Source organism: Erythranthe guttata, chromosome 10, assembly GCF_056151865.1.
Source record: "Erythranthe guttata isolate IM_541 chromosome 10, IM_541, whole genome shotgun sequence".
Classification (NCBI taxonomy): domain Eukaryota; kingdom Viridiplantae; phylum Streptophyta; class Magnoliopsida; order Lamiales; family Phrymaceae; genus Erythranthe; species Erythranthe guttata.
Genome location: NC_142542.1, coordinates 4575042 through 4601285, shown reverse-complemented (window position 1 = coordinate 4601285; position 26244 = coordinate 4575042). Strand labels below are relative to the sequence as shown.

General features: G+C 34.3%; 4 protein-coding genes and 2 long non-coding RNA genes across 6 annotated transcripts; 4 read left to right on the top strand and 2 right to left on the bottom strand.

Moving 5' to 3' along the window:
* The first annotated feature begins 640 nt into the window (after nucleotides 1-640).
* LOC105950040 (uncharacterized) lies at nucleotides 641-4005 on the top strand. The gene is made up of 6 exons (XR_016033948.1): nucleotides 641-975; nucleotides 1748-1918; nucleotides 1986-2109; nucleotides 2564-2864; nucleotides 2942-3046; nucleotides 3336-4005. It is a non-coding gene; the product is annotated as an uncharacterized LOC105950040 (long non-coding RNA).
* Nucleotides 4006-6417: 2412 nt separating this feature from the next.
* LOC148767327 (uncharacterized) lies at nucleotides 6418-10177 on the bottom strand. Its single transcript, XR_016034096.1, has 3 exons — nucleotides 9946-10177; nucleotides 8381-9671; nucleotides 6418-6958 (listed from the first exon to the last, which is right to left on the bottom strand). It is a non-coding gene; the product is annotated as an uncharacterized LOC148767327 (long non-coding RNA).
* Nucleotides 10178-14259: 4082 nt separating this feature from the next.
* On the top strand, nucleotides 14260-17201 carry PIRL6 (plant intracellular ras group-related LRR 6). Its single transcript, XM_012973248.2, has 3 exons — nucleotides 14260-14691; nucleotides 15367-15536; nucleotides 16271-17201. The coding sequence occupies exons 1-3, from the start codon at nucleotides 14446-14448 to the stop codon at nucleotides 16947-16949; spliced, it is 1095 nt and encodes a 364-aa protein (XP_012828702.2). The 5' UTR covers nucleotides 14260-14445; the 3' UTR covers nucleotides 16950-17201.
* A 1459-nt stretch (nucleotides 17202-18660) lies between these two features.
* LOC105949911 (Oligosaccharyltransferase complex/magnesium transporter family protein) lies at nucleotides 18661-19446 on the top strand. Its single transcript, XM_012973214.2, has one exon. The coding sequence runs from the start codon at nucleotides 18799-18801 to the stop codon at nucleotides 19309-19311; it is 513 nt and encodes a 170-aa protein (XP_012828668.2). The 5' UTR covers nucleotides 18661-18798; the 3' UTR covers nucleotides 19312-19446.
* Nucleotides 19447-20841: 1395 nt separating this feature from the next.
* SDG20 (SET domain protein 20) lies at nucleotides 20842-25975 on the top strand. The gene is made up of 4 exons (XM_088824930.1): nucleotides 20842-21550; nucleotides 21634-22021; nucleotides 22188-22454; nucleotides 25433-25975. Exons 1-2 carry the CDS (start codon nucleotides 20944-20946, stop codon nucleotides 22008-22010), a joined length of 984 nt encoding a protein of 327 aa, XP_088681056.1. The 5' UTR covers nucleotides 20842-20943; the 3' UTR covers nucleotides 22011-22021; nucleotides 22188-22454; nucleotides 25433-25975.
* Nucleotides 22038-25892, bottom strand: LOC105949987 (Leucine-rich repeat protein kinase family protein). The gene is made up of 8 exons (XM_012973305.2): nucleotides 25253-25892; nucleotides 23793-25139; nucleotides 23569-23702; nucleotides 23238-23478; nucleotides 22947-23152; nucleotides 22790-22839; nucleotides 22587-22698; nucleotides 22038-22425 (listed from the first exon to the last, which is right to left on the bottom strand). Exons 2-8 carry the CDS (start codon nucleotides 25105-25107, stop codon nucleotides 22159-22161), a joined length of 2325 nt encoding a protein of 774 aa, XP_012828759.2. The 5' UTR covers nucleotides 25108-25139; nucleotides 25253-25892; the 3' UTR covers nucleotides 22038-22158.
* Nucleotides 25976-26244: the final 269 nt, after the last annotated feature.

Below are 26244 nucleotides of genomic sequence, written 5' to 3'. Positions count from 1 at the left end.
TCTGCTTTTAGCGACGAATGTTTGCGACAACTGATAAGTTTGTTTCAAAAATAATGTTCCAGCAACAAATATAGCGATAACAAATAGAGTCGTTGCAAGTGTAGGTAAGTAGCAACGAACCCTAGCGACGAATATTAAGTCTATTTCTAAAATAAATTTGTAGCAACATATGTTGCGACGACTACATATTTGTTGCTAGGAAAATTGTGTGGCAACGGATTTGAGCAAGGGATAACAAATTCGTTTCTAATTTGAGCGACAAATTTAGTGACGGCAACTATAATCGTCCCTTGGGTTTAGAACAATCAGTAAGTGCTACGGATTTTAGCAACGAAAACTATATCCGTATCTAAGATAAATAATTTGCGAAACTGTAGTGACGGATATTAGCAATGACTAACAAATCCATTTCAAAAGTACATTATTATATTATTATTATTATTATTATTATTATTATTATTATTATTATTATTATTATTATTATTATTATTATTATTATTATTATTATTATTATTATTATTATTATTATTATTATTATTATTATTATTATTATTATTCCTAAAAAAATAACTTCATATTAACATAAATGTATTTTAAAGTTTTAGTATATTAAAAGTGATACATGAGTGTATGTATGAATCACTTTTATTTACTTTTCTGCCATTAATTAATTATTGTGGTAAAAGGAAAAAGTAATCCTAATTAAAAGAAACATAAAACCCTTTCTATACAATTTGTGAGAACTACTTTGAGAAATTGAGAGGGCAGGGACGGTTCAACTGCACGCCTCGCAATGGCCACCACCGCGGCGCCACGACTGACCACCACCGCAGCACCACGAAAGCCACCACCACCTACGCGACGAGCAAATCCCCACTGCCGGCCCCGCAACTAGCCGCCACCGCGCACGGTACCACGACCAGCCACCGCCGCGGCGCCACGAGAAGCCACCGCCACGAACGACGCCTCTCTTGGGTAAGTCTGACTCCCCCCCTTTTAATTTTTGTTTGTATTGAAAAAATATTGATTAGAAACTACTTTCTATGATTTTTTGATGAACTGAAATTATGATTTTTTTATAAACTGAAATTTTTTGTATGTGAAATAGATGCTTCAATTAATTCTTTTACCTATTAATTGTGCGAATTTGATATTGCCCAGACATAAAAAAAAATTGTTTGCCAATGACACTTTTCCCATCTTTATATTTGTTCACTTACAATCTCAAAAATTAAACTTTAATGGCCTCTGTTTCTTATTTAGTTGGATTGATAGGGTAAATTTACTTTCTTGTTTCATGCCTTCATATTTGGTGAAAAACATGGGGGGTAATTGGTATTTTGCATCCTCGAATTACATGCATTTGGCACTTTGGACCCTTCAATTGAAACAGTAGCAATTTGCACCCTCTAATTACAACTTGCTTGACATTTTGCACCCTGCTACATATTTGGTTGGAAAAATGACCTGCAACCGGTTCTAACAGTTTCCTCACCATCTTTCCCGTTGAATTCTCTTCCACCAGTGTTCCAAACATCTTTTCAAGACCCTTTTAACTTTTCCTCCTCCGCATGGCTGCATCCTCAACCGCCATCGTCGGATGCTCCAAAATCCTCAACTTCCTTATACCTCTCCAGTCTCTTATAACCAAGACGGCTGCTGCTTAGATTATGACATGTTTCACAAATCCATATGCCTGAACACTTTATGTTTTTCTTTTTATTTGTTTCTTTGTTTGTTTTTTTAGAAAAATGCCACGATGAGGAGGTGTTAGACGAGCGAGCCGTGAGAATTCATCACAACCACAACCACAAACACCTCTATCAAAGCAAGGGGAAGTTAGAGATTCACAATCAAGTCTTGCATCACAACAAAGAATCTCGAGCAACCGAATATTGCTGAAAGTGGATAGAGACAGGTAAATTTATTTAATATTTGAAACATATATTATTGTGAAAGAATATTAATTATAGTTTATTGAACAGTTTTAATCCTTCGAATGCTTCGAGAAATTTGGTTATAATATTCAAGAAATCATTTAGCGGTCTATGGCCTACATGGAACAGTGTCCCAAATCATGTCAGAGATAGTTGGTTTGGAGAATTTCAGGTATTATATTTTTAATTAACTAATATTTATTTATTTATTTATTTATTTATTTTTTTATTTCTTTGTAATGGATTAATGCAATCTCCTGTTTGTTTCTTCTATGAATAGTATAATTAATTATTTGCTGTCTTTTGTTTACCTTTTTGCTACACGTAAGCTGGTAGAAACTTAGAGTCTGGTAGAAAAATGTTTGCAACTTTATTAATCTGCCCTCTCATTATTATTAGGTGAGGATGTTCATGATGGATTGATTAACTTGCTTTCTCAAACTATTCGTTTTATCACTGCTCTTATTGTATTATGAGTCAGTCTAGACAAGTGTGTGCGTAGTATTCTGGAGTATATATTCCTATGAAATGCAATTATCTTGATATATTTGCTACTTAATTATGTAGCTCATTTTTTTTTAATTTGTATGGTTTGCTAAAGTGTTATTTTTATTGAATATTTACAGAAGATGTATAATTGGGCAGAGGATAATCATTTGACAGTAAGAAGACATTTCGAACGCAAAAGAAGTACCAGTTTGAGGAATTCTTAGAACAAAGCTAAAAAGCGATATATTGAGACAAATATAATACCCAACTGGATCAATCGGAATCATTGGCAGGAATTGATGGCTTATTGGAATACTGACAAATTTATAAAATAAATCTGAAATTAATTCCAATAACAGAAAATCAAGTATAAATGATCAAGGCACATCTTTGCACATAGGAGGATCAATTCTTATTTCGGAATATAAAAGAAGATATGTAAGTATTAATTTTGTACTTTATTCTTGATAATTGAATTATTTAATCTTCAATTAACTATTTGCTCGTTTCTTTAGGTTAAAGAGAAAGGGAGAGAGCCTACTGCCTCATAGTTATTTTTGATGACTCATTAGACAAAAGGAAATAATGATTGGATTGATCGTAAATCAAAGTGTGTATGGGTATGATTCTAATTTTATATTTTATTTCAATCACATAATGTTTAACAGCTGCTGTTAAAATCCATTTTAAATTTAGAAGGACTGATGTTTAATATTCATCTTTAGTTGCTTGAATATGCTCCTTTGAACTGTACTGATAATGCACTTATGAACTGCTTGAATATGCTCCTTTGAGGTATTGATTTTTAGTGAAATATATATGATTCTTCTAATTGAAATACATCTGATGTTGCTAATTTTCTATTACTCTATATTTTGGATTAATTTATTATCAATTTTATCGTATCAGGATAAATTTTCGACAATCATCAAGCGAAGGCGTTTAGATAACAATGACGATGGAGAAGGAAATGAGGATACAACAATAAACGACGACGAGGAAGAAGATTATGCTAATGGAGATGAGGCCTTCATGGAAATGGTGCATGCTCTACCTAAAGAAGTTGTTGATAATGCTTGGCTCGAGGCAACTGGATGACCAATTAAAGGAAGAGTTAATGGTCTCGGATCAGAGTCTGCTAATTTTATACATCATGTTAACTTTATTTCTAATGCTTCAACGAGTTCTTCATCAACACCACGAACGTCTTCTCAAAACATGGTTGATAGTCCTACTTTCGAAGAAGTTGTTAATCGATTGGTGGAGCAAAAGATTACAGATATGCGTGCATCTTTTGAAGAGCAACTACAAGCCGGTATCCAAGCTGCCATTCAGGCCGTGCACCAAAGTGAACCAAGAGGATCTACTAGAGATACACGGTCAGCAACATAGTTATGGGATAAGATTAAAATTAATATTTTTAGAAGAACGTTATTTTTTTCTAGAACCTGATGTTGGACATTCTATTGATATTGTTTAGCTTAAAATATTTTTTGCTAACTAGTTTTCAGTCTTGCACTTTAGTATTGTATCAAATGTTTATTTTATGAGCATATTTGGATGTTTTGTTTTTGGTAAATTATATATCTGGACAGGTTTTAATAATTGGTAAAATGATTTGGCTACAGCTTTAGCAACGAATAATTCTAATAATGGTTGTATAAAGTTACTTTTGGCGATGAAATTAGAAATGAAATTTGTGACGGATTTTATGTATTTCGTGATAGAATATTGCAATGGACTTAGCTATAGATTAACGACGGAATATTTGCAACGTACGTAGCTACGGATTTGGCAGCAACACATTTTCGACGCACTTAGCAACATAATTAGCTACGGATATTAGAAACGAAAAAAATCAACATTAGTGATGGATGTGTTCGTTGCTAGTATAGCGACAGATTTTGGCGACGAACGATATTCATTTCTACCATAGCAACGATAATTAGCGAGAACTTTAGCCACATCCATTAGCAACATACACGTTTCGTATTAGCGACAGAATAGTCTGTGACAAACGTAGCGACGGAGTGTAGCGACGATCATTATCTGTTGCCACGTGTAGCGACGGCATTTCATCAAGTCGCAGCTAAAATTTAGCGACGCGGCTTTTTTCTACGGAATTGGCAACGCATGACATCTGTCGCTAATCACGAGTTAGCGACGGATTCACATTGTTTAGCGATGGATGGTGCCGTAGCTAATAGGCGATTTTCTAGTAGTGGTTTTACTTTGGTCCATGACTGCATCTCCTTTTGGTTCGATTTCATTAATCTGGTGTCTGCTCCGTTTTTATTACGTTTTCTCATGAGCCAAATTCTATTTGTATCTTCAACAAGCTTTATGGTGTTCACTGTTGTGCGATATTTCTTTATCATTTTCATGTTCATCCTATTGGAAGGTTTACCTACATTTCTCAATACAATTTTACTCTTTTGTAACTTTGCATCTTTTTTTACATCATAAATTAATATCGTTATATTTTAGTGCAACAATCATAGAACATACAAATTGCAAGTGACTATGTACTAAACATGAACATTATTGCATTTTTCTCTATATTATCAATATTACTGCATTTTCACTGATCCATTGTTTCCTTTGAAATTTGTTCATAATGTTTGTGTTGCTTATCTAACACATATTATTTGCTATGCAATATAATACGTGTTGATACTTACAAATCATTATTGTAATAGATGATTTGCAATAATACTCTTATTTCAATTTCTTGGTTGTTTTTTCCACTTAATTTTCTGAATTTATTGCAATTTTTATCATTATGTATTTAAATAAATTATTCTCTTCTTTTTTAGAATGTTACCCGTGCAACGCACGGGTTCTGTTACTAGTTATTATAAAGCTAAATTGCGGCCAGCTCTGAGTTACAGTCAAATTACGAAACCTCCCCTCCTCTTTGGGTAATTACAACCATCACCTTAACTACGTATTATCTTACGAAAAGAATCCTCCAGAGGTAAATTTAGGGATGTTAAATTGGTAAAAAACGAATCGAAATTTCGGTACTCCAACATTTCATACTGTTCCCCGAACTAAATATACGATTTTGTTCGATAAATAATCGAATTACATAAATTTTATGTAAAAATATTTAAAAGTATGGGTAGCTGTAATTATCCAAACAAGAGGCGTTTTTTTTCGTAATTTGGCCATAGCTCAGGGGTGGCCGTAATTTGTCCTTATTATAATCTTTATTTTTCAAAAAAAAAAAAAAAAAAAAACCGTTACAGACCCGGCCCCGTCCCCGCCACCAACCGGGTCAGTTTCGTATCCCCTCTTCCTCAGATCGGACCCGGCCCCACCTGCGGCCATGCGTAGTGACATGTTTAAGTGGAATTTATCATTTTTTTTATTTCTTACTTTCAATCAAATTAAGAAATTGAAATTCTCCAATATGTTAGTATATCGACAATATAATAATTCCGTATTTAACATTATCATGATTAATCCCTTTATTTATTTTTTTCTTTCCCAAGTTCTTAAGATGATTTATATTATATATATTATATTGCTAATAATTTTCGATTAGGAGAATAAGCCGCCGTATGATCGGATGAATGATTTTACGCATAATTATATTTACATTGAATGATACACGCGTACGCCGATATACACATTGTGTGCAAAATGGGTAATTATTAATACACATATATGGAACAAGCGTATCGAACAAGCCCCTCTTGCCGCCGATAATAATCATCTCAAGACATATTTTGTGATTTAATCGACACCAGCATCTTTTTTTTCCGTTTATAATATCAAATTTCTTACCGCAACTCATGTTACAAATATTAACAATGTCTTCCATATCTTACAAATGAAAATGAATTATATTGTCGAAATAAAGCAGCAAGCCGATGAGCTATTTTTTTTTTAATAATTTAATTTCAGTTTCTATGTTTTTTTCAATAAGAATTTCAATTTATAATTATCAAATACATTTTCAATATAGTGATAACAATTTGCAATGTTAGTGCAAAATAAGTGAATGGGTTCACAAGGTGGGAGCATCCCGAGGGCGCTCACACTTTGCGCAAACACCCCTCAACTTCAGTTTAATTACAGATAGACCCTGATGAAATTTTATTTGTTACCAAATATATATACTTGGAAGAAGTAAACAACAAGCAAACATTTTTCACAGTTCATAATTTTCAATAAACTTAATAAAAAGTGTTACTTACCTTAGTAAAAGTGTTGGGAAAAACATTCCTCAATGCATTGAGACTCGTATCCCATCCCGTCTGAGTCAAATATACACTCGTGTCCTCATGAAAACCGATCTTCTTCAAAAACTCCCCGATTTTTTCACTGTTGTAGCACCACCTTCTATTACGACCACCACTCTCTAATAATTTGCAGCTCGTTTCGGTCAACATTTCGACATGCAAGTCAACAGAAACAAACCGCCCGTTCGTTTTCTTGCTCGTGCTCCGCAATGTCCCGACCATAGAATCGATTAATTCTTGCAACTCCTTTTGCGGTTTGAGGCTTTCGTACATCGCAAGGCACTGATAATCGGATTCATGGTTGATTATTAAAAATACCTTTTGTCTCCTAATTTTGTTCCTCTGATATCAGGAATTGCAAGGAACAACTATACTAACACCCCTCAGATTCAAGTTAATTACAGATAGGCCCTCATCAGTATTTCCAAACTGTAATTATTTGATCGAACGATAAACAAACATTTGCTGTGCAATACTAACAACAAGCAAACAGTTAATACACAGTCCCATAATTTCCAGTTTTTTTTTTTTTGGAAATGTGGAAAATATAACTATGGGTTCATTGCATTCAACACCCTGTATTGTCTATATTTGCTAAAAAAACTCCTCATGGTATTGTTGGAAAATTGAGGTGTTTACCTCAAATGTGGAAAATATTGAAGTATAAAATTATGGGAAACAAAATCTACTCTTCGAGTAGATAATTGTAGTGTGTTTAAATGCTCAAATCCAATATGGGATGAATGAGAAATAAATGCACAAAGTAAAGTACTTCAATGAGCTAAAGTAAGCTCAAAGGGCTTGGTGGGAGGTGAAAAGTCACTTGTCCCACATCACGAAAAAAGCATTAATGAGAACACTTTAAATAGTGTCAAATGGATAGCTAGAGGTATAATCAAGTGAGGGATCAAGTACCAAGCCACACGCGCGCCGCCGCCGCCCGCCCGGACCGAGCCCGAGCCCGTGCCCGTGCCCGTGCCCGTGCCCGTGCCGATGGACTTTGGACTTTGGACTTTGGAAATGTTTGGTTTGGAGTTGGGTAATTAAGTTTTTGGGCTTAATTAATTAATCTAGCATCATATCCGAACAGGTGGCAGTTTAAACACGAATTGGTGTGTAACCCCTGCGAAAAGACACAATGCTTTTTCAGCTCCTTTCATTTTCTAGAGTTGTGTCTTTTGGAACACAACTTTCTGAAAACTATAAATACAGCCCTAAGTGTTCCAGCAATCTCACTCAATCATCCAAGCATTCATAAGCATAAGCATATTCGCTGCATAATATCTTTCTTTCGTGTCAATAAAAGTCCAAAACGTCTTTTCGTTCGTTGTGTTCCAGCAGTTGTTGTGCTGCTCTGTTGGAACTGTAAGTCGTTGTATCTTGGGAGACAATTGCCGAAACCGAAGCACTGTTGCGGGGCAATTTTGTCTTAAGGAGAGAGAACAAAGTTCTTGCCTCGACTTTTCATTGTTTATCAATTCTTTCTTCAAAATTCCTATCTCGAAAACCACTACAAATAACAGGTATTTTGTCTGGAAAACTCCCTTTATGGTTCAATTTATTTTAGCAAATTACACCTAAAAAACTCACTATTCAGAGGGTTGTGTGCTAAAATAATGTGTTATAAGGGATTCTTTTGCGAATGTTAATATCATGGGGAGGTTTTTGCAATAAACTCAATAATCATAAAAATGTGTAACATACCTTAGTAAAAGTGTTGGGAATCCTAAAAAACTGCACAATTTCTGCACTATTGTAGCACCACCTTTTATTATAGCCACTACTCTCGAATAATTTTGCACTTCATAACTTTGCACTTCATAAACGAACTGCATAAAATATGTCATAAATTGTGTGCTTGTCAGAAACTGAGATATATGCATGCCTGGTTTTGAATTCTTGAGCATATCGTATTGGACTCTGTCAACATAAACGAACGCATAAAACATGTCGTAAATTGTGTGTCTGTCTGGAACTGAGATATATGCATGCCTGGTTTTCAATTCTTGATCATATCATATTGGACTATGTCAACATAAATGAACGCATAAAACATGTCGTATATTGTGTGTCTGTCTGGAACTGAGATATATGCATGCCTGGTTTTGAATTCTTGAGCATATCATATTGGACTATGGTTGTTTCTGGTTGAGCTTCCTAATATAAATAAATAAATAAATGAAAATAAAGTTGTGTGCTAAAAAATGCGTTATACGGGATTTTTTTTTTGCGAATGTTAATAACATGGGGAGGTTTTTAGCAATTTGATATAATTCAAGGGTACTAAATGCAATAAACTCAATAATCATAAAAATGTGTTACATATCTTAGTAAAAGTTTTGGGAAAAACATTCCTCACAAATTGCACAATTTCTGCACTATTGTAGCACAACCTTTTACTATATCCACTACTCTCTAATAATTTTGCACTTCTTTTCGGTCAACGTTTCGACACGTAAGACAACAGAAACGAACTGCATAAAACATGTCATAAATTGTGTGCCTGTCTGAAACTGAGATATATGCATACGTGGTATGGTTGTTTCTGATTGAGCATCCTAATATAAATAAATAAATAAATAAATGAAAATAACATTTATTAAGAAGAATATATATATTTATCAAGTAATTACGTTTTTATCGTCTTTCTGGTTTCACTCATAGAACATAATTACCATCGATAGTTCAACACAATGTATTTTGTAACACTTGCAAATTCAATTGGGTTTTGAATATGAAACATGTGCTTGTATAATATTGTGATAATTTAATTAAAATCATATATATGTTTATTTTCCTATGGCATGTATACTTATTAGTTAAAAAAAAATCAAAAGATCATGATAAATGCAACATTAATTAGTTGGGTTAAACAAAAACTTATCTTATCGATCTTTCTACTTTACTCTTTTGATGCCGTCGAAGCGTGGCCGATTTCCCCTCGATCTTTCTACTTTATTCTTTCGATACGGTCGATGTCCGGCCGATTTCCCCTCTTTTGCAATCACCAAATCAATGTAAGAAGAAAAACAACGGAGATCAAAATAAGTCAATTCAGTAGAGTGACAATCAAAATCAAAACCAATTGAATGATTGTACGCAATCGAACTACATCGAATTATGAAAATTTACCAGAAAACCAAAAAAATCGAGAAAGTTCCACAAAAATTAATAACAAAATTTACCCAAAACGGATCGATGTCGTCTCTTTTGATCATGTTTCCGAGCATTTTAAACATGGAAAATGAAAGAAATCAACCATTACTTACCTCAAATCAACTGAATGACTTAATTGTTCAGCATTCAACATCCGCTTCTCGCAAAGTTTGTGTGACACATCATGGTTTGATGTATATTCCATTGCATAGCCTTTAATCAATATTTTTAACATGAAACGACGTCGAATCTACCGCCCCAATCCGAAGGTCAAATTAAAGGAATTCTTTGAATAAATAAAACATGGAAGATATGTGTCACAGATACACATTAAAAATATCTTACATGTTGAAAAATAAATTATATATATATATATATATATATATATATATATATATATATATATATATATATATATATATATATATATATATTACTTCTTTAATAGGCCTAGACTAAATGGGCCGGTTTCTATTTCATGTTTGGTTTAATTAAGATGAAGCCCTTTAAACTCAATCAAAACTTAGAATATCATTATTATTATTATTATTATTATTATTATTATTATTATTATTATTATTATTATTATTATTATTATTATTATTATTATTTATTTGAGCTAGGGTGTTACTAATATTACAAGCAAGCAAGATAGAAAACCCCAAAAATTAATAAAGTTTAAAAGTTATTTTTCTGGATTTAAATTATCTTATTCAAGAAAATAAAAAAAAAACATTTCGTATCCCGATTTCCAAAACTACAATGTGCAAGTCAACGCACTATTATAATTAACAAGTGTAAAGTAAGAGAAAAATAATAATATCAATTTCCATTTTCAAGTAAACTTCCAAATCATTTCTAAAGTGAAACAGTCCAAAATGTGGTGCCTTTTAATTGGATTAGTCAAAAGTAAAATTGAGTGTTTATTAATTCATGATAATAAAATTGAATATAAATAATCGATATTGAAATAAAAGTCTCCACGGTAATAAATTGGGAGCATATTCTCCAAATGGTGATCTGATTATGTTGACCTAATGGCATGTCTATCCCATATGAAGTGTTTTGAGACTTATTTTATTTATTTTTTTATTTTGAGAAAGAAGAATTTAAAATAAAAATAATATTTGTTTAATTTTTTAATGCACATTTATTTTCTGAGTTATTTGCAATTAGACAATTAAATCATATTTAAATATATTGAAAATAAATGTATCTTAGAATAAAATTTCGAAAAGTAAATTTATATTTATTGTTTTTAGTGAATCTTTTTATTTTTTTTAATGTAACGTCAAATCATATGATTGAGAAGATAAAGTTCTGAATGTTGAACACATTTTGAATTAATATTTTGAAACTTTTAGCTAACATAAATTTATTTATACAGTGAGAAAAATCAAAATTCTACCAAGGATTGGCTATTGTGTGCCGGGCCAAATTTGAGCTATTTTATTAAGGGGTAATATGTTAGAGGTCCCTAGTTGGAAACATTATTAGATGTGGAATATAACCTTAATATCTTTTATTAACTAAATCCTTTTTAGAAAAATAAATATGAGTTACATTCTCAATTTTTCTTTTATCCCTAATTTACCCTTAACCTAAATTCATAAATTCTAAATTCTAAAGTCACGTTTCTCTCAAATTTATTTTTCTTTTTTTCTTCCGTCTCTCAATCTCTCAATCTCTCTGTCTCTCAATCTCTTCGTCTCTCAATCTCGCTCTCTCCGTCTCTCAATCTCTCTCTCTGTCTCGTCTATTTCTCTCGCTCTCTCTCTCTCAATCTTTATCTCTCTATTTTTCAATATCGCTATCTCTCTCAGTCTCTTTCGTTCTCCACCACTCCAATCCACTATTGAGGGGGTGGTGGTTATGGCGGTGGAGACGGCGGCAATAAGCGGATGGTTGTAGAGGCAAGGAGACCGCGGCTATGGTGGTTTAAGGTCAGATCTATGGTGGAAGGCGCGACGACAATGTTGGGCATGGATGATGGCGTGATGGCGGCGCTCGGTGATGGTGGTGGTGGTGGATGGTGGTGGATGGAGGAGGGAATCTAGGGTTTGGTGGGGAAAATTTAAAAAAAAAATCTATTTGGATGTCTATGGGTGTTTATGGGTCTAGCGGTTAGGGTTTGTAGGAGGAGTTAGGGTTTCAAGATGTCTATGGGTGACTACGGATTACTACGCTTTCCTATGGGTTTCTGAAGATGTCTACGACCGAAAAAATTAAAAAGAGTTCATAATTTTCACTTTATGTAGAATAGAAGGGGAAAAAATAGATTTTTATATAATGATAAAATACGGAAAAAAAACGTGTTCCACGTAAAAATTAAAAAAAAAATGCTAGATGCACACTTAAAAATGTTAAATAGTAACGTAATTTATCATAGTATATTTACAATTTGGTGTAATTTCGAATTTGTGAGTGGAGGGGCATTTTTGGAATGAATTTAATAAAGGATGTGAAGCAATTTTTAGTTAGACTTGTCATTTAGTTCTAATAAGGTTTGTCACCAGAGACTTATATCTTAAGACCCCTATTATTAAACTCGTTTCATTTATGAGCTGAGTTTGAAGTTGCTATGGTTAATTCGAATAAGGTCCACCTGATTAAGTTAATAATTAAATATATAATATATTTATTTTGGCTCAGCGTACAAGTTACAAGTTACAATCGTATTAAATTATTTTATTTCACAAAAAAAAGTCAAAATAAAAGTAATTAAGTGGACTCTAATGCTTTTTTGTCATATAATTACTTAGGGAATAAACATTTGCCACATTAAATTTTATTTGTTTCAAGGAACAAACTATAATTTTTATCTTATTTTACTTTTTATAGATACTTTAGATTTTGCTCTTCGGTTTCGAAGTTACTTTTTTTTTTTTTTGGAACACATTCGAGTTTCGACTGCGTAGTATGTAATTTATATATATACTGCCCGACATAAATCCAAAGTTCGAAGAAAAATACATAAATAAAGTTTAAGCCTATAAATATAATAATAAAGTCCGATGATATATAATCTTGAATGTATAGTATTGATGCCGACAAAACTCAGTTCATATGCACCGATCGTCAGCCCTAATTCAACCGAACAATATTGCTTAAGGATATGGGGAATTAATATTCACGGAATTTCACAACCCACCAAAGTTTGTGCCCCATAATGAAATCGTGCGTAGTACCCCTTGACTTCCATAATTTGCTAACTTGTCTTTCTCACGATTTAAAAAATTAATATTATTAATAATCAATTTTAATAATCAATTTGTCTTATTTTAATAATATAGAGAGTACTACCGTATAATCATAGACTATGCAACATCTTTTTTTATTAGATTCTTCTGCCCAATATTAATTATATTTTTCCCCGGTCGGTTTTTTTATTTTTTTTTTTTTTTTTAATTATACGTTTGAGTTATCCCAATATGCATAATTTATTAATAATTTTGTCATATATTTGCCGTCCATAAATTTTTTTTGTTTGATTTCTGAAATTATTGAAATATTATGTTGTTCTTTTTCAAATTAAAGTAAAATAAAACCCCGAATGTAATTTTGACGAATTGAAAACCATAATATTCAAATATTTCATTCTCAGCCATTATATGCAACTTTGACGAATCACAAATTATATATCTAAAAAAAATGACGGCAGTGTTAGCTTTCGTTTCTATTTCAATTTGATTATTTTTTCGAAATGAGTTAGTTTGTATTTGTTAAGCTTTTCAAACAAAAAAATCCAAAACAATTCAAAAGTTTGGTTTCATAGCAATCGAGTTCAAACGAGTTTTAATCGAGCTGAACATGAATAAAACTCGAGTAGCTTAACTTTTTCAACATATTTTTTCATTTTATCTTAATCAATCTCAAGCTAAAGTTGAAATTAATTAATTATTAAACAAAAATATTTATTCAATATCGTTCACTACATTAATTAACAAATCGAGCTCGAACATTTTTTTAATAAACGAATAATTTCGAATCAAAAGTAGTGATTTTCTTCTTGTCCTATACGGTTTATACGGACAGACCAAATAGAGTATATGATTAAATTTTAAATACAGCTAAGAAGGAATAAAATTCGAGCTGACAAAGTATAAGCACAGTATATACTATATAATATACTATATACTATATACTATATAGTGACTATTTTACATTACTACATATAGTGGAAATATAAATAAATAAATAAAATAATAATAATAAAAAAAAATGGAAGCGGAATTTACGGACACCACAACTGTAACATAAAAACGGAGGTTGACTTTTATTTGAGTAGGTAACGTCAGTACGCAATATACGGACTTTGTACTTTCCAATATAATTCTCTCTCTCCTCTCTCTCTCTCCTCTTTCTCTCTCATCCGTACGTACACTTTCTCTCTCTATATATACACGCTCCTCCCACATTCATATTCCACTTGTGTGTTTTTATTTTTTACCCATTATAAGTATATGTGTACTGTCTGTTACTATAATAGACATATTTACAGATAATACCCCTCTTTTTTCCTTGTTTTCTTCAAGTTTCTCTCTCTACCTCTCTCTCTCTCTCTCTCTCTCTCTATATATATATATATATGTATATATATTTTGTGTGTGAAGATGATGTACGAGGAGCAACAGCAGCAAGTGAGGACGATGATGAATAGTGCGAGGAATAAGATGAGATCACAGGTGAAGGTGGATAGTAATAGGAGGAGGAGCGGATCAACGGCTGGGAATGGAGTAGAGGAAGATCAACGGCTGGAAATAGTTGACCTTAGTGGGATGTCTTTGGATGAACTCCCTATTCCATCTCTCAATTTAGCTGCCATCTGCAAATTAGACCTCTCTAATAACAATCTCCAGGTTATTAATTATTTAATTATTAATCATCTTCTTTATTTTTTGCTTGCCACAAAGAGAGAAGTGTTTTATATATGTTTTCAAAGATTTATGTAAACTAAATTAATTTCTTTTTTACAATTCTTTTTATATATTTTTTCAAGAAAAGTGAATTTCGAGGAAGTTGTGGTCAAATTATGAATTTATTGCTGTTTCTTTATTTTCCATTAGGCTTTTTAATGCTAATTAAAAAATATTCTATACATATATAAGGTATAATCTGATTACAACCTGAGATAATTCAAATTTTTCTTGTTGATAACAAGATAAATTAATTTCTTGTTTATAATTTTTTTTTTCAAGAAAAGTGAATTTCAAGGGAAGTTATGGTCAAATTATGAATTTATTGCTGTTTTTTTAGTTTCCATTAGGCTTTTAAAGGCTAATTAAAAAAAATTCTATCATATATATATATATATAAGGTATAATCTGATTATAACATGAGATAATTCAAATTTTATGGAAATGAAATCTGGTTCAAGGTTCAAGCTTTTTATATTGCAATAAATAAATTATGAATTTTGTTCCTAAAATTTTTTTCTATGTTTAATTAGTTGTCACACCATCTGAAAATACATGATATGCATTAGTTCTCAACATGATGTCCTAACGGTGTTTAAGTTCCGTTATATTTGACAGAATATTCCAGAATCATTGACAGCAAGGCTCCTGAACTTGATCGTATTCGACGTGCGATCCAATCAGCTCAAAACACTCCCGAATTCGATCGGTTGTTTGTCAAAGCTCAAAGTTTTGAATGTATCAGGCAACCTTATTCAATCACTTCCTAGGACCATTGAAAACTGCAGGTTAATTTAATTTAATTTAATTTGCTCATTAATTAATTTTTCCTTTAATTAATTAATTAATTAGTTTAATGTTTTTCTTCGAGTCCTTGTCTCGTCTCACGTCCGATTACGAACCTGGACTTAAACATCGTGAATATGTCTGCTAATTGATTATTCAGCCAATGTTTCGTACCTTAATTTTGTATATAAATTAGATATTAAATATCTTTTTTTTTTGTCTTTGTTCTTCAACATGTCTTTTTGTTGATTAGTTTAATTTTTCTTTTGTTTTAATTGGCTGTCATCTTTACCCCCAGCCTGTCTAATTTTCATATTTAATTATGTGTGGACCAAAAAATTAAAAAACTAGAACACAAAAAAACAATAAGTTATCAGATATATATAGTTTTATTTGGTGATCTTATATCAACTATATCAAGTGGTTATCACTAGGTGTACAAAAAGTCAACTTATATTAGTCTTACATTCTTTGATCATCCAAATCCTAAAATAATTGAGCCACCCACTCTTATTTATTTATTTATATATATATAAATTAATATATTTTGTTTCATATTATCTGTCGATATATAGAAAATTAATTCAACTATATAAGCATCTTCCAAGTCTCTTTTTTGTGTTATTCCTAAAATTCAACCTAAAAAATAATACATGTGTGTTTTATGATTATTTTACCATCTCAATTATTTAGACTAATTTAAAAAAAAAAAAAACATTTTTTTTGTTATATGCAGAGCTCTTGAGGAGTTGAATGCAAATTTCAACAAGTTAAGCCAACTACCGGACACAATCGGGTTCGAGCTACAAAACCTAAAAAAACTCTCCGTAAACTCGAACAAGCTCGTCTTCCTCCCCTACTCAACCTCCCACCTCACGAACCTCCGAGTCCTCGACGCCCGCCTCAACTGCCTCCGGAGCCTTCCCGAAGATCTCGAAAACCTAATCAACCTCGAAATCCTCAACGTGAGCCAAAACTTCCAATACCTAGCCGAACTCCCGTACTCGATCGGCCTCCTCATTTCTCTAGTCGAATTGGACGTGAGTTACAACAAAATTACGGCCCTGCCCAACTCGATCGGCTGTCTCAAGAAGCTGCAGAAGCTCAGCGTGGAAGGGAACCCACTCGTTTCGCCACCTGCCGAGATTTTCGAGCAAGGGTTGAATATGGTTAAGGAGTACTTGTGCGATAAGATAAACGGTACGAGCAAGGCTTCGCATGGCAATAAGAAGAATTCGTGGTTCGGGAAGTTGGCCAAGTGTGGGACTTTTAACGGCGTGAATTTGCCCGCGGGTGATAGAGAAGGGTTCATTATGCCTAGTTATAGATCGATCGATGGCATGGCTTCGCCTCGGTATATGGGCATGTTTTCTCCGAGGAGGCTCTTTTCGCCTAAGACCTACTTTTCGAGATGAATTATTATTATTATTATTATTATTATTTTTATTATTCGGTGTGTGCTTGTGTGTGTGTACGTACTAGAGATTTAATTAATCTACTGTTTGATTAATTAGTGAGGATGGAAACGAGAACGTACGTACGTTCTCGTTTGTGACGTCCGTCGTCGTCGTTCTTGTAAAATAGGTGTTAATTAGTTATGTGCATAGATCTGTAAATTTTTGTACTTTAAAGTATGTTGCTTCTAGTACTGTTTTGAGTATTTTTTTTTTTTTTTTTTCTTTTTCCTTATATATATTTTTTTTCACAGTTCAGTTGTGAACTTTGTATGCATGGGAGAGGCAACCAGATCTTGTTAGCCCGGTACATATATATGAGTTCTTTTATCTTATGGGAATGATTTTTTTTTTTTTTTTTTTTGAAATATCTTATGATTATACAGATTGTATTGTAATATTAATAGTTTATTGTTTGCAAATTACTGAAGTATCTGTTGAATGTTCGAAACCATCTTAGTTTTTGGGTTGGTTATTACCGATGTATCACAGACACGAAAACGGTGATGGGGAGCATACCAAAAGTGGGGATATGAGAGTTTGGGGAAAATATTTAAAGTATAGGTATATATATATATATATATATATATATATATATATATATATATATATATATATATATATATATATATATATATATATATATATATATATATATATATATTATTTACATATAAATTCTTTTTATATAGTTTCATACAAATATATTCAAAATAAATTTACTATCAACTATCTATTTAAATTATATAAATAATTGAGGAAGCAACGAAAAAATATTTAAAAATTTACTATTCAAACGTATTTTTAACTTTTTAGAAATTACAAAATAGTTCGTAAGATGTTCGGCAAGTGTCGGACAAAATATATTCGAAACGCGAAAACATTAAGAGATTGAAGTTTTCGTGTTACATTAGTTATTAGTTATCAAAATTAAGTCAGGGGTTGAGTTTAAATTAGATATTACACTATTTCCCGGAGGTTTGATATAATTATAGATAGACCCCCTCTTATCTAAAAAATTATGAATACTTTTTTGAGGTTTGATGTTAGCTAACTTCATTCATTTGATATTTATTAAAATAATAAGCGTAATTTACAACCACCTCTAAGGTATGGTCAATTTATAGAAAAAAAATCCATATTATTTGGATAATTAAATCTATTCTTCAACTATAATTTTTTATTACACCTTCACCTTTATGGTGTCAAATTCAACATAATCATCTAGATTTCGTGGAATGTGCTCTATCTTGTACTCGTTTTATGTAAAAATACAGTTTCTGATGCACCACAATCTGATATATACAAGCCAAAAAACACATATTATGATCATCTTGCTTCAAAATGTGGAGTTCGAATGAGATAAAACGGGTACAAAAGTGATAATATTCCATATAATCTCGAAGATTCCACTAAATTTGAAACCGCAAGGCTGGACGTGTAAGAAGATTTATGGTTAAAACTTAAAAGAGGTGGTTGTAATTACCCCAACAGGAGGGGGGTTTTCGTAATTTGACCAGACCTCAGGGATGGTTGTAATTTAGCCAAATGATTATAATAATAACAATTTGTATTTGTAATTACATCAATATAGAATAGGTGTAATTATGAAAAATATATACATATAAAATATGTGTAATTTTATTTTATCTTCTAAAATAAAAGATGGGTGTAATTTATAATTTATTATATTAGTTAAGAAAAAAGAGAAAATCGAGGTCAAAATAGAAGAAGTTACACACAGCGAGTGGAGAGTGAGTGAAAGACCCAACCGAGGAAAAAACCCCCAATTCGTCCACCGGCGCAAAAAATGTCCACCGCCACCTCCGCCGCCGCATCCCACCACGTTCCATCATCCGGATCCATCGACCCTCTCTTCCACGTCATCCAAATCCTCCCGTTCTCCTTCCTCCGGCCGCCGCGCCTCCGCCTGAAGCTGCCGACCTTCACCCTCCCATCCGCAATGACAGTCTACTCCCTAATCCTCCTCACCTACTTCATGGTCGTCTCCGGAATCGTCTACGACGTCATCGTCGAGCCACCCGGCATCGGATCCACTCAGGACCGGTTCACCGGCGCGGTCCGACCGGTCGTCTTCCTCCCGGGTCGGGTCAACGGTCAGTACATCATCGAGGGGCTGTCGTCCGGATTCATGTTCATGCTCGGCGGAATCGGGATCGTGCTCCTGGATCTGGCGATGGATAAAAATCGGGCGAAGAGTGTGAAGGTATCGTATGCTTCAGCTGGTGTTGCGTTCGTCGTGATTTCTTATGTTATGAGTATGCTCTTTATCCGCATTAAGATCCCTGCTTATCTTCGCTAATTTTGTTCTTTTTTTTTTAATTTTATTTTTTTGGTTTAAAATTTGTATAATGATGGATTTTAGCAACTTTTTCGATTAATGCGACTCTTATTTATGAGATTTATATATAATACTACGGATTAGGGGAAGGTAAAATTTGATTCGGAATCGAGAGTTTTGAATTTTCCGGAGAACTTAGATGCATAACTAAATGGTTTATACTTTGGTTTCTAATGCTGAGTTTATTCGATTCTGTGATAAGTCGGATCCGTTGAAACAATAACTTGTTGTCCGTCATCCAATAAGTTATATGTGTGATCCTACATTGCCTAATAGTTTAAAAGAATTCGAATGTGAAATCAATTCTTGATTTTTTTGCATCGACGGTGCTTACTTAAACTGCGGTGCTCTGTGAAAAAACCCTGATCTGTACTAGGCGATGAACATTCTGTTGGATTTAGATGCGTCGTATTAGGTTTATCGTGTGTTGATCGATCTTTGAGTACTATCGAAGTCTATTTGTTTCTCAAGGAAAATGATGAAAAACGAGACTGAAGAAACATTGTGCTCCCTTTTGGGAAAGCCTTTGTACGAGTGTGTTGCTTCGTGTTACATGCAACATACCATGGTATACTATTTGCCTCATATCATATACCTAGAGTGTATCTTCTTTGTTTTCTTTTTTTCATTTTCTTTGTTGCTTTGTGGAGGTTCCCATGGATGTGTATCCTTGGATGAATACACGGGGCTTATGATTGATTTTCTCGACACTTCTATAAAATGTACATAGTTTAGGTACTGTGATTGGCCAGAGTTTTAGCTCCATCTATGTTTGTTAGGTTTGAGGAAGCGAATTATCGTATCAAACAGGTGCTCAATCTTATTACATGTCTCGAGTTGAAATAAATCATTTGCTTGGTTGTTCAATTCTCTCTGAATTGAGTAAATATGAATGTGGTTTGTTGTCTTGTACTTATTACTTGGGACTATTAATGGGTTTGTTTGATGCTACACTCGCGAACAAGCTAAAGTGTCTATTACAGAATAAATGGTCCGTTTTGATTTGATTTTTCTCTTTTTTTTTTTTTTTTGACCCTAACGAGTCTGATGGATAAGTTATCGTCATATTGTGAGAAGTTCTTCAATTGCAACATTTAACTTTCAGTTTGATGGAAACCAATGGCAAAAGTTTGCTTCTTTGTGGTATTGTTTGAGAAAAGTGGTAGTAACTTTACCTCCAAAAAATCAAGAAATCGAATTATTTTGATGTAAATACAGTTCCTCCCATTTAATTTTCACTTTCGTGTCGCTACGAAAACCCCATTTTGCAACTTTTTTTTTTTCCAGAAAGAAAACGATCCACCAACTAGACCACTCTTGCCGTGCAAAATTTTGAATTTCTAACGTACCTATATAAAGAGTGCATTTGTCGATAAGCACTCATTTACCCATAAATGTACCGGCAAATGCGATATTCAAATTTGTCCATGATATAGAGTTGTAATATTTATGATGTGTTAGCTTCAACTTCAACTAAGAAAAAAAAAAAATATATGCGTCTTTTTCTAAAAATTGGGCAACAATAGGAACTTTCGAAAAGTTGGGGGTAGTTTTTGCAAACAGAAACGAGGATTAGAGAACGGCGAAGGAAAGATGAACGATTGCAGGAAAACCGGCGATCGCCATTCTCAAGAGGCTTTCTTCCGGTGCGCCGCCGTGATCCTCCCCTACCTTAACCCCACCGAACTATCCTCCATTTCATCAACCTGCAAAACCTTGTACGAAATCTCCAAACCTATAACCGCTCGAAGAACCTCCGACGCCTCCAGAGGTTTCGAGAACCTTCCAATCCCATTTCTCAAACACGCCGCCGCCGCCGCCGTCTCGCATCCCTACTCCTATTTCATCTACACCCCCACGCAGACCTTCCGGGTAAGAGACGACTTACGCCAGCCATGGGGCTCCGACGACGACGCCCGATTAGAGGCTCGTCCAGACCCGTTTCTATTCCGGGTCGAGGGCGCCACCGGGTGCAGTTGCCCTAGCAGCTGCGGCGAGTTATGTCCCTGCTCAAAAGCCGGCGAGTCTCTGCTGACCCGGGAATGCGGGCCGAGTTGCGAGTGCGACTCGGGTTGCGGGAATCGGGTCACTGAGGGAGGGGTTACAGTCAGATTGAAGATTGTGAAAGATGAGAGAAAAGGGTGGTGTTTGCACGCGGCTGAGTTGATTACCACCGGACAGTTTGTCTGCGAGTACGCAGGTAATTTTCCTGTGCCTCAAATTGCTGAATTAGTATTAGGAATTGTCATTTTTAAAATTGATCTGTAATTAATTATATTGAAGGTGAGTTATTGTCTACAAAAGAAGCAAGACAAAGGCAGCTAACCTACGACAAAATCGCATCTTCACCGGCACTATTAGTCGTGAGGGAGCATCTTCCATCGGGCAACACATGCATGAGGATCAACATAGATGCCACAAGAATCGGAAATGTGGCTCGATTCATCAACCATTCTTGCGATGGTGGGAATCTCGACATGGCGGTGGTGAGAAGCTCCGGTTCTCTGCTGCCACGTGTTTGCTTATTTGCTTCGCGAGATATTGGAGAAAACGAAGAGCTCGCTTTTAGCTATGGGGAAGTTGGGATCAAACCGAACGGGCAGCCCTGTTTTTGTGGTAGTTCTTCGTGTATCGGCATTCTGCCTTCAGAAGATACATGAATCATCGACAGGTAAAAGAACACGCGATTGCATATTTTGATTTGGTTTATTTATGTGGGAGTTGATATAACTGAACTTGCAAAAACAATGAAAATATTCTTGGACGATATATCCCACAAGCTGAGAGATCGTCTTTTATCATTGTCTATTATTTGATAGTCGTTTTTAAGCGTGAAGATTGCAGGGGAGAAACCGGAGAGGTCTCACTGCTTTGAGATATATCTTGAACCTGAGCTGCAAACTGCAAATTCCACAGAACGTCTTCAACGGAAGGTCTTTCGGCTGGATTGTTAAGCAAGCATCTGCAGCATATCTCGATCATGGTCTTCACTGATTCGCTCGAGCACGAGTTTTGAGCCGCTGGATCGACTAAACTCCTTCTTGATGCGTCGTCAGCTAATGTGCTGGCTTGTAACTGCAAATCATATGTCAGAAAGGAACCTGGTAAGAGCTTTAGTTCATTTGTTTTCTGTCAAAAATTTGTGTTCGATAAATTCGTGTAAGACCGAAAAAATATGGATTCACTTTGTTCGATGAAATTCGAAAGTAAACTGTAGTGAACTTAGTAGTTAGTACCTGATCTTTGACTACCTCCACTTCGTTTCTAGAATTTACTTGCCTCCCCGAGATGACTTCTAACAAAATCACTCCAAAGTCGTATATATCCAGCTTATCTTGATGCTTTTCCCTGTTAATCAACACAACAAATATCTTCAAATACGAAGTGTCGTTTTGACTTTTTGCATACCCGAACACTATAAGTGGAAAAAGTCAAAAACCTTGAGGTCTTGAACTCCTTTGAACCGCCGAGGAAATTTTTGAGATGATCCTGTAGTAATAATATTAACAACAGAAGAACATTTTAGAACATTTTTTTTTGTGCAATATATAATAATGATTCTTGAAACACGACAGTTAAAAGTTCGTTCGACGTACTTTTCCCATATGATCTGATAGCAAAGGCAAGTTATAGCTGCTAATTTTGGCAATGAGGTTCGGGTCTAATAAAACATCTGTTATTTTGATGTTATTCGAAAAAAGACCCGGCACAATCCCGGTATGTAGAAACTGGATACCCTTTGCCACCCCTGTAACTGCTGCTATTCTCTGACCCCAGGTTAGCTTTTGTCTCGCACGCCTTTCTGCGTAGAAATATTTAAAGTGAAAATTAGTACATCCAAATGTAATAACCTAGTACGTTAAAATCGTCTGGTAAATTCTACTTACCGGAAATCCAGCTTCTGAGGGTCCCGTTTGGTACGTATTCGAATACGATAAATAAACTGCTGATGCTCGAATCGTCCAAGTAGTACTCGAAGCAGTGCCCGATGTCACTCACCAAATGCTGATGTCTGAGTTTCGAAATCATTTCTATGTGAGGCATAAAGTATTGAGTGGTCCGGTTTCTTTTCAATTTAAGACATCTAATCGCCACACTGGATCCGTCCCTCAGTTGTCCTCTGTACATCTGATTATACGAAGCAAAATATGATAAAAAAAAAAATTGAAAAATGAAAAACGAAAAATGCAAGAAAAATTATAACCTTAAAACAAATACCTGACCATGAGAACCTTTTCCGATGAAAGTTGATGTATTAAAGTTATTCGTTGCCTCCTCCAGCTCTTCCAGTGAGAAGTTTCTGTAAGCAGGAAGACCGAGTCCTCCTAGCTTCATTGCTTGAGTTATATATCCTATACACAACAATCGAACTCAAAAACTCTCGAATAAAAAAACCACCTTTTTAAGGTGGCGAATAATTATTCGAAAAAATAGAAACTTACTTGCATCTTTGAGAAACTTCGATGTATAGCTGGTCGAAGCATTTTCTGTCGTCGTAGGTTTCTGTAATGCCCTCTTGGCAAGAAAATTCTTGACTGCCAAAAAAGTTGCCCCAACTAAAACTATCCCTCCAATAACTCCTCCACATATGCTCAAAGCAAGAATCACTTTAGAAGCTCGTTTTTGCTTATGAGAATGAGGTAATATTCCTACAGCGAAAGCTGCGTTCTTACAGAAGGAAACCGGCTGTTGATTTTCGTCACCGGTTGACAAACAATTGTCACTATACAGCACGACCCTTTTCTTTGATTCGGAAATTAAACACTTCGGTAGTTTTCCAGTCAATAGATTTGCAGTGAAGTTCACGTAATACAGCTCATCACTGCACTGAAGATTTTCAGACAGCAATCCTGTGAATCTGTTTTCTGCAATATTTATATAGGCGATTGATGGTAGAGACAACAGAGATAACTGAAACGGGCCCACGAATCTGTTGGAAGAAACGTCGAAGAGTTTCAGCTGATAGTAAGATCGAACTTTGTCTGGAATGCCGAAAGTAAATCTATTGTTCCTTAGTACAATCCTTTCGATTTTATCACCAAGTACTGGAAACCGAGATCCAAGTGCATTGTTCTCCAAATCAAGAACTTGAAGATTCGTTAAGCTGCTCAAATCAGGTACTTCGCCGGAGAAATTGTTATTAGACAATACAAGAACTCTTAGGTTTACCAAATTTCCCAACAAACGAGGCAAAGATCCATATAAAGAATTGTTCTTTACACTCAAAACAGCCAAATCGGAAAGTGAACCAATCCCATCCGGAATCCCACCGGTGAAGTTATTGCAGTCGAGTATTAATGTTTGAAGATGTTTGAATGATGATATAACAGTCGGTATATTTCCTTGGAGGAAATTCGAGGTCAAGTTTAGTATTTCAAGGGAGGATAAACGAGTGAGTTTGTTAGGGAGTGGGCCCCACAGGCCAAGAGAAGCTAATGTTAGGACTTTTAAGTTTTGAAGTTTTACGAGAGTGGTGACGAATGAATCGATCGAAAAGTCTTGAGGTAATCGAGGTGCGTTTGAATTTCCGACAATGTGCAGCTGAGTGATGTTCCGTTCGTAGCAAACGATGGTATCGATGTTGCAGAAATCGGTGGTGGTGTTCCAGTTGTGAAGAGAAGGTGGGGAATTTAGGAGGGATTTGATTCTGAATAGGGTTTCTGTTTGGGACGAGTGTAACTGTATCTGCTCTGTGTAAGAGATCGAAATCAAAACGATGAACAGAAACGGGAGGGCTTCGGTTCGGGTTTTCGCCATTCGATTCGTGGAAAGTGGTTTTTCGTATAATTCTGATCGAGAAAAAACTGAATAATATTAGCCACAAAAGCTCTGCTCAGTTTATCAAGAATGTCGAAAATGGCGTGTGCAGTTAGTTTGCTCAAGAAACTTAAAAAAAACATACCTTAGTCTTAGCAGCAGAAACGAGGTTCTGGAGAAACCGAAATGTTCGAAGAAACTCCAATCGGAACAGAATATAATTAAGCCTTCATTAATTGGTAGGAAATTTTTTTTTACTACCAATTACCCTCAAATGAAGCAACCAGCTAACTGAAAAAAAAAATTTTTTTTTTTTTTAAATCAGGTGATACTGAACTTCACCAACTACTAATCTTGAAATGAAGCAACCACAAATAATTAACCTAGGAATCTCCAAAAAATGCTGTGAAAGTAAAAAAAGAAAATGAAGCAGAGAAGCTACTGGAAGGAAGTTGTTCTGATATTCAGACCATGCACAGAAGAAGACAAGTAGGAGTGACGTGGATTTCATTAAACTCTGTGAAACTGCTAACTACCTCTCTCTCTCTAAAACACTTTCTCTCTCATGTTTTTTAGTGCTTTTGAGGAAGCTTTATTAATGGTGTCGTGAACCACAAAAAAGGAAAAGGCAAAGCCAAAGCCACAGAGAAAGATTCTTGCAGAAGAGAACCAACCCCTTTTTTTTATTTTTATTTTTCTCCCACATTGTCTTTTTATTTATTTATTTATTTACTATGTTGTTATTATTAAAATTGGAAAAATGAATTATTATTAATATTATATATGAAGGAATATATATGAATTTGATGGTGATATTGTCCGGCAGCACAGTGAGCTTTCACTATCAGCATTTTGGACAATTGGCTAATTATGTACTCTGTCTTAGCTGTGACTCTCTTTGGCCTCGTCACTCTTTCTTTCTTTCTTTCTTTCTTTCTTTCTCTCTCTCATTTTAATCTTTATGACATTATTAATAATAATAATATGAATATGTGTAATTATTTTACTAAGAAAAAATATTTTAAAAAATAAAAAAATAAAGACAAAAACAAAAAGGGGATGGGACCGAATCGGACGGTGGTATGCTATCAAAAAGATACCTAACTTGTTTACGGTCCACCTTAAATACTCTGCATT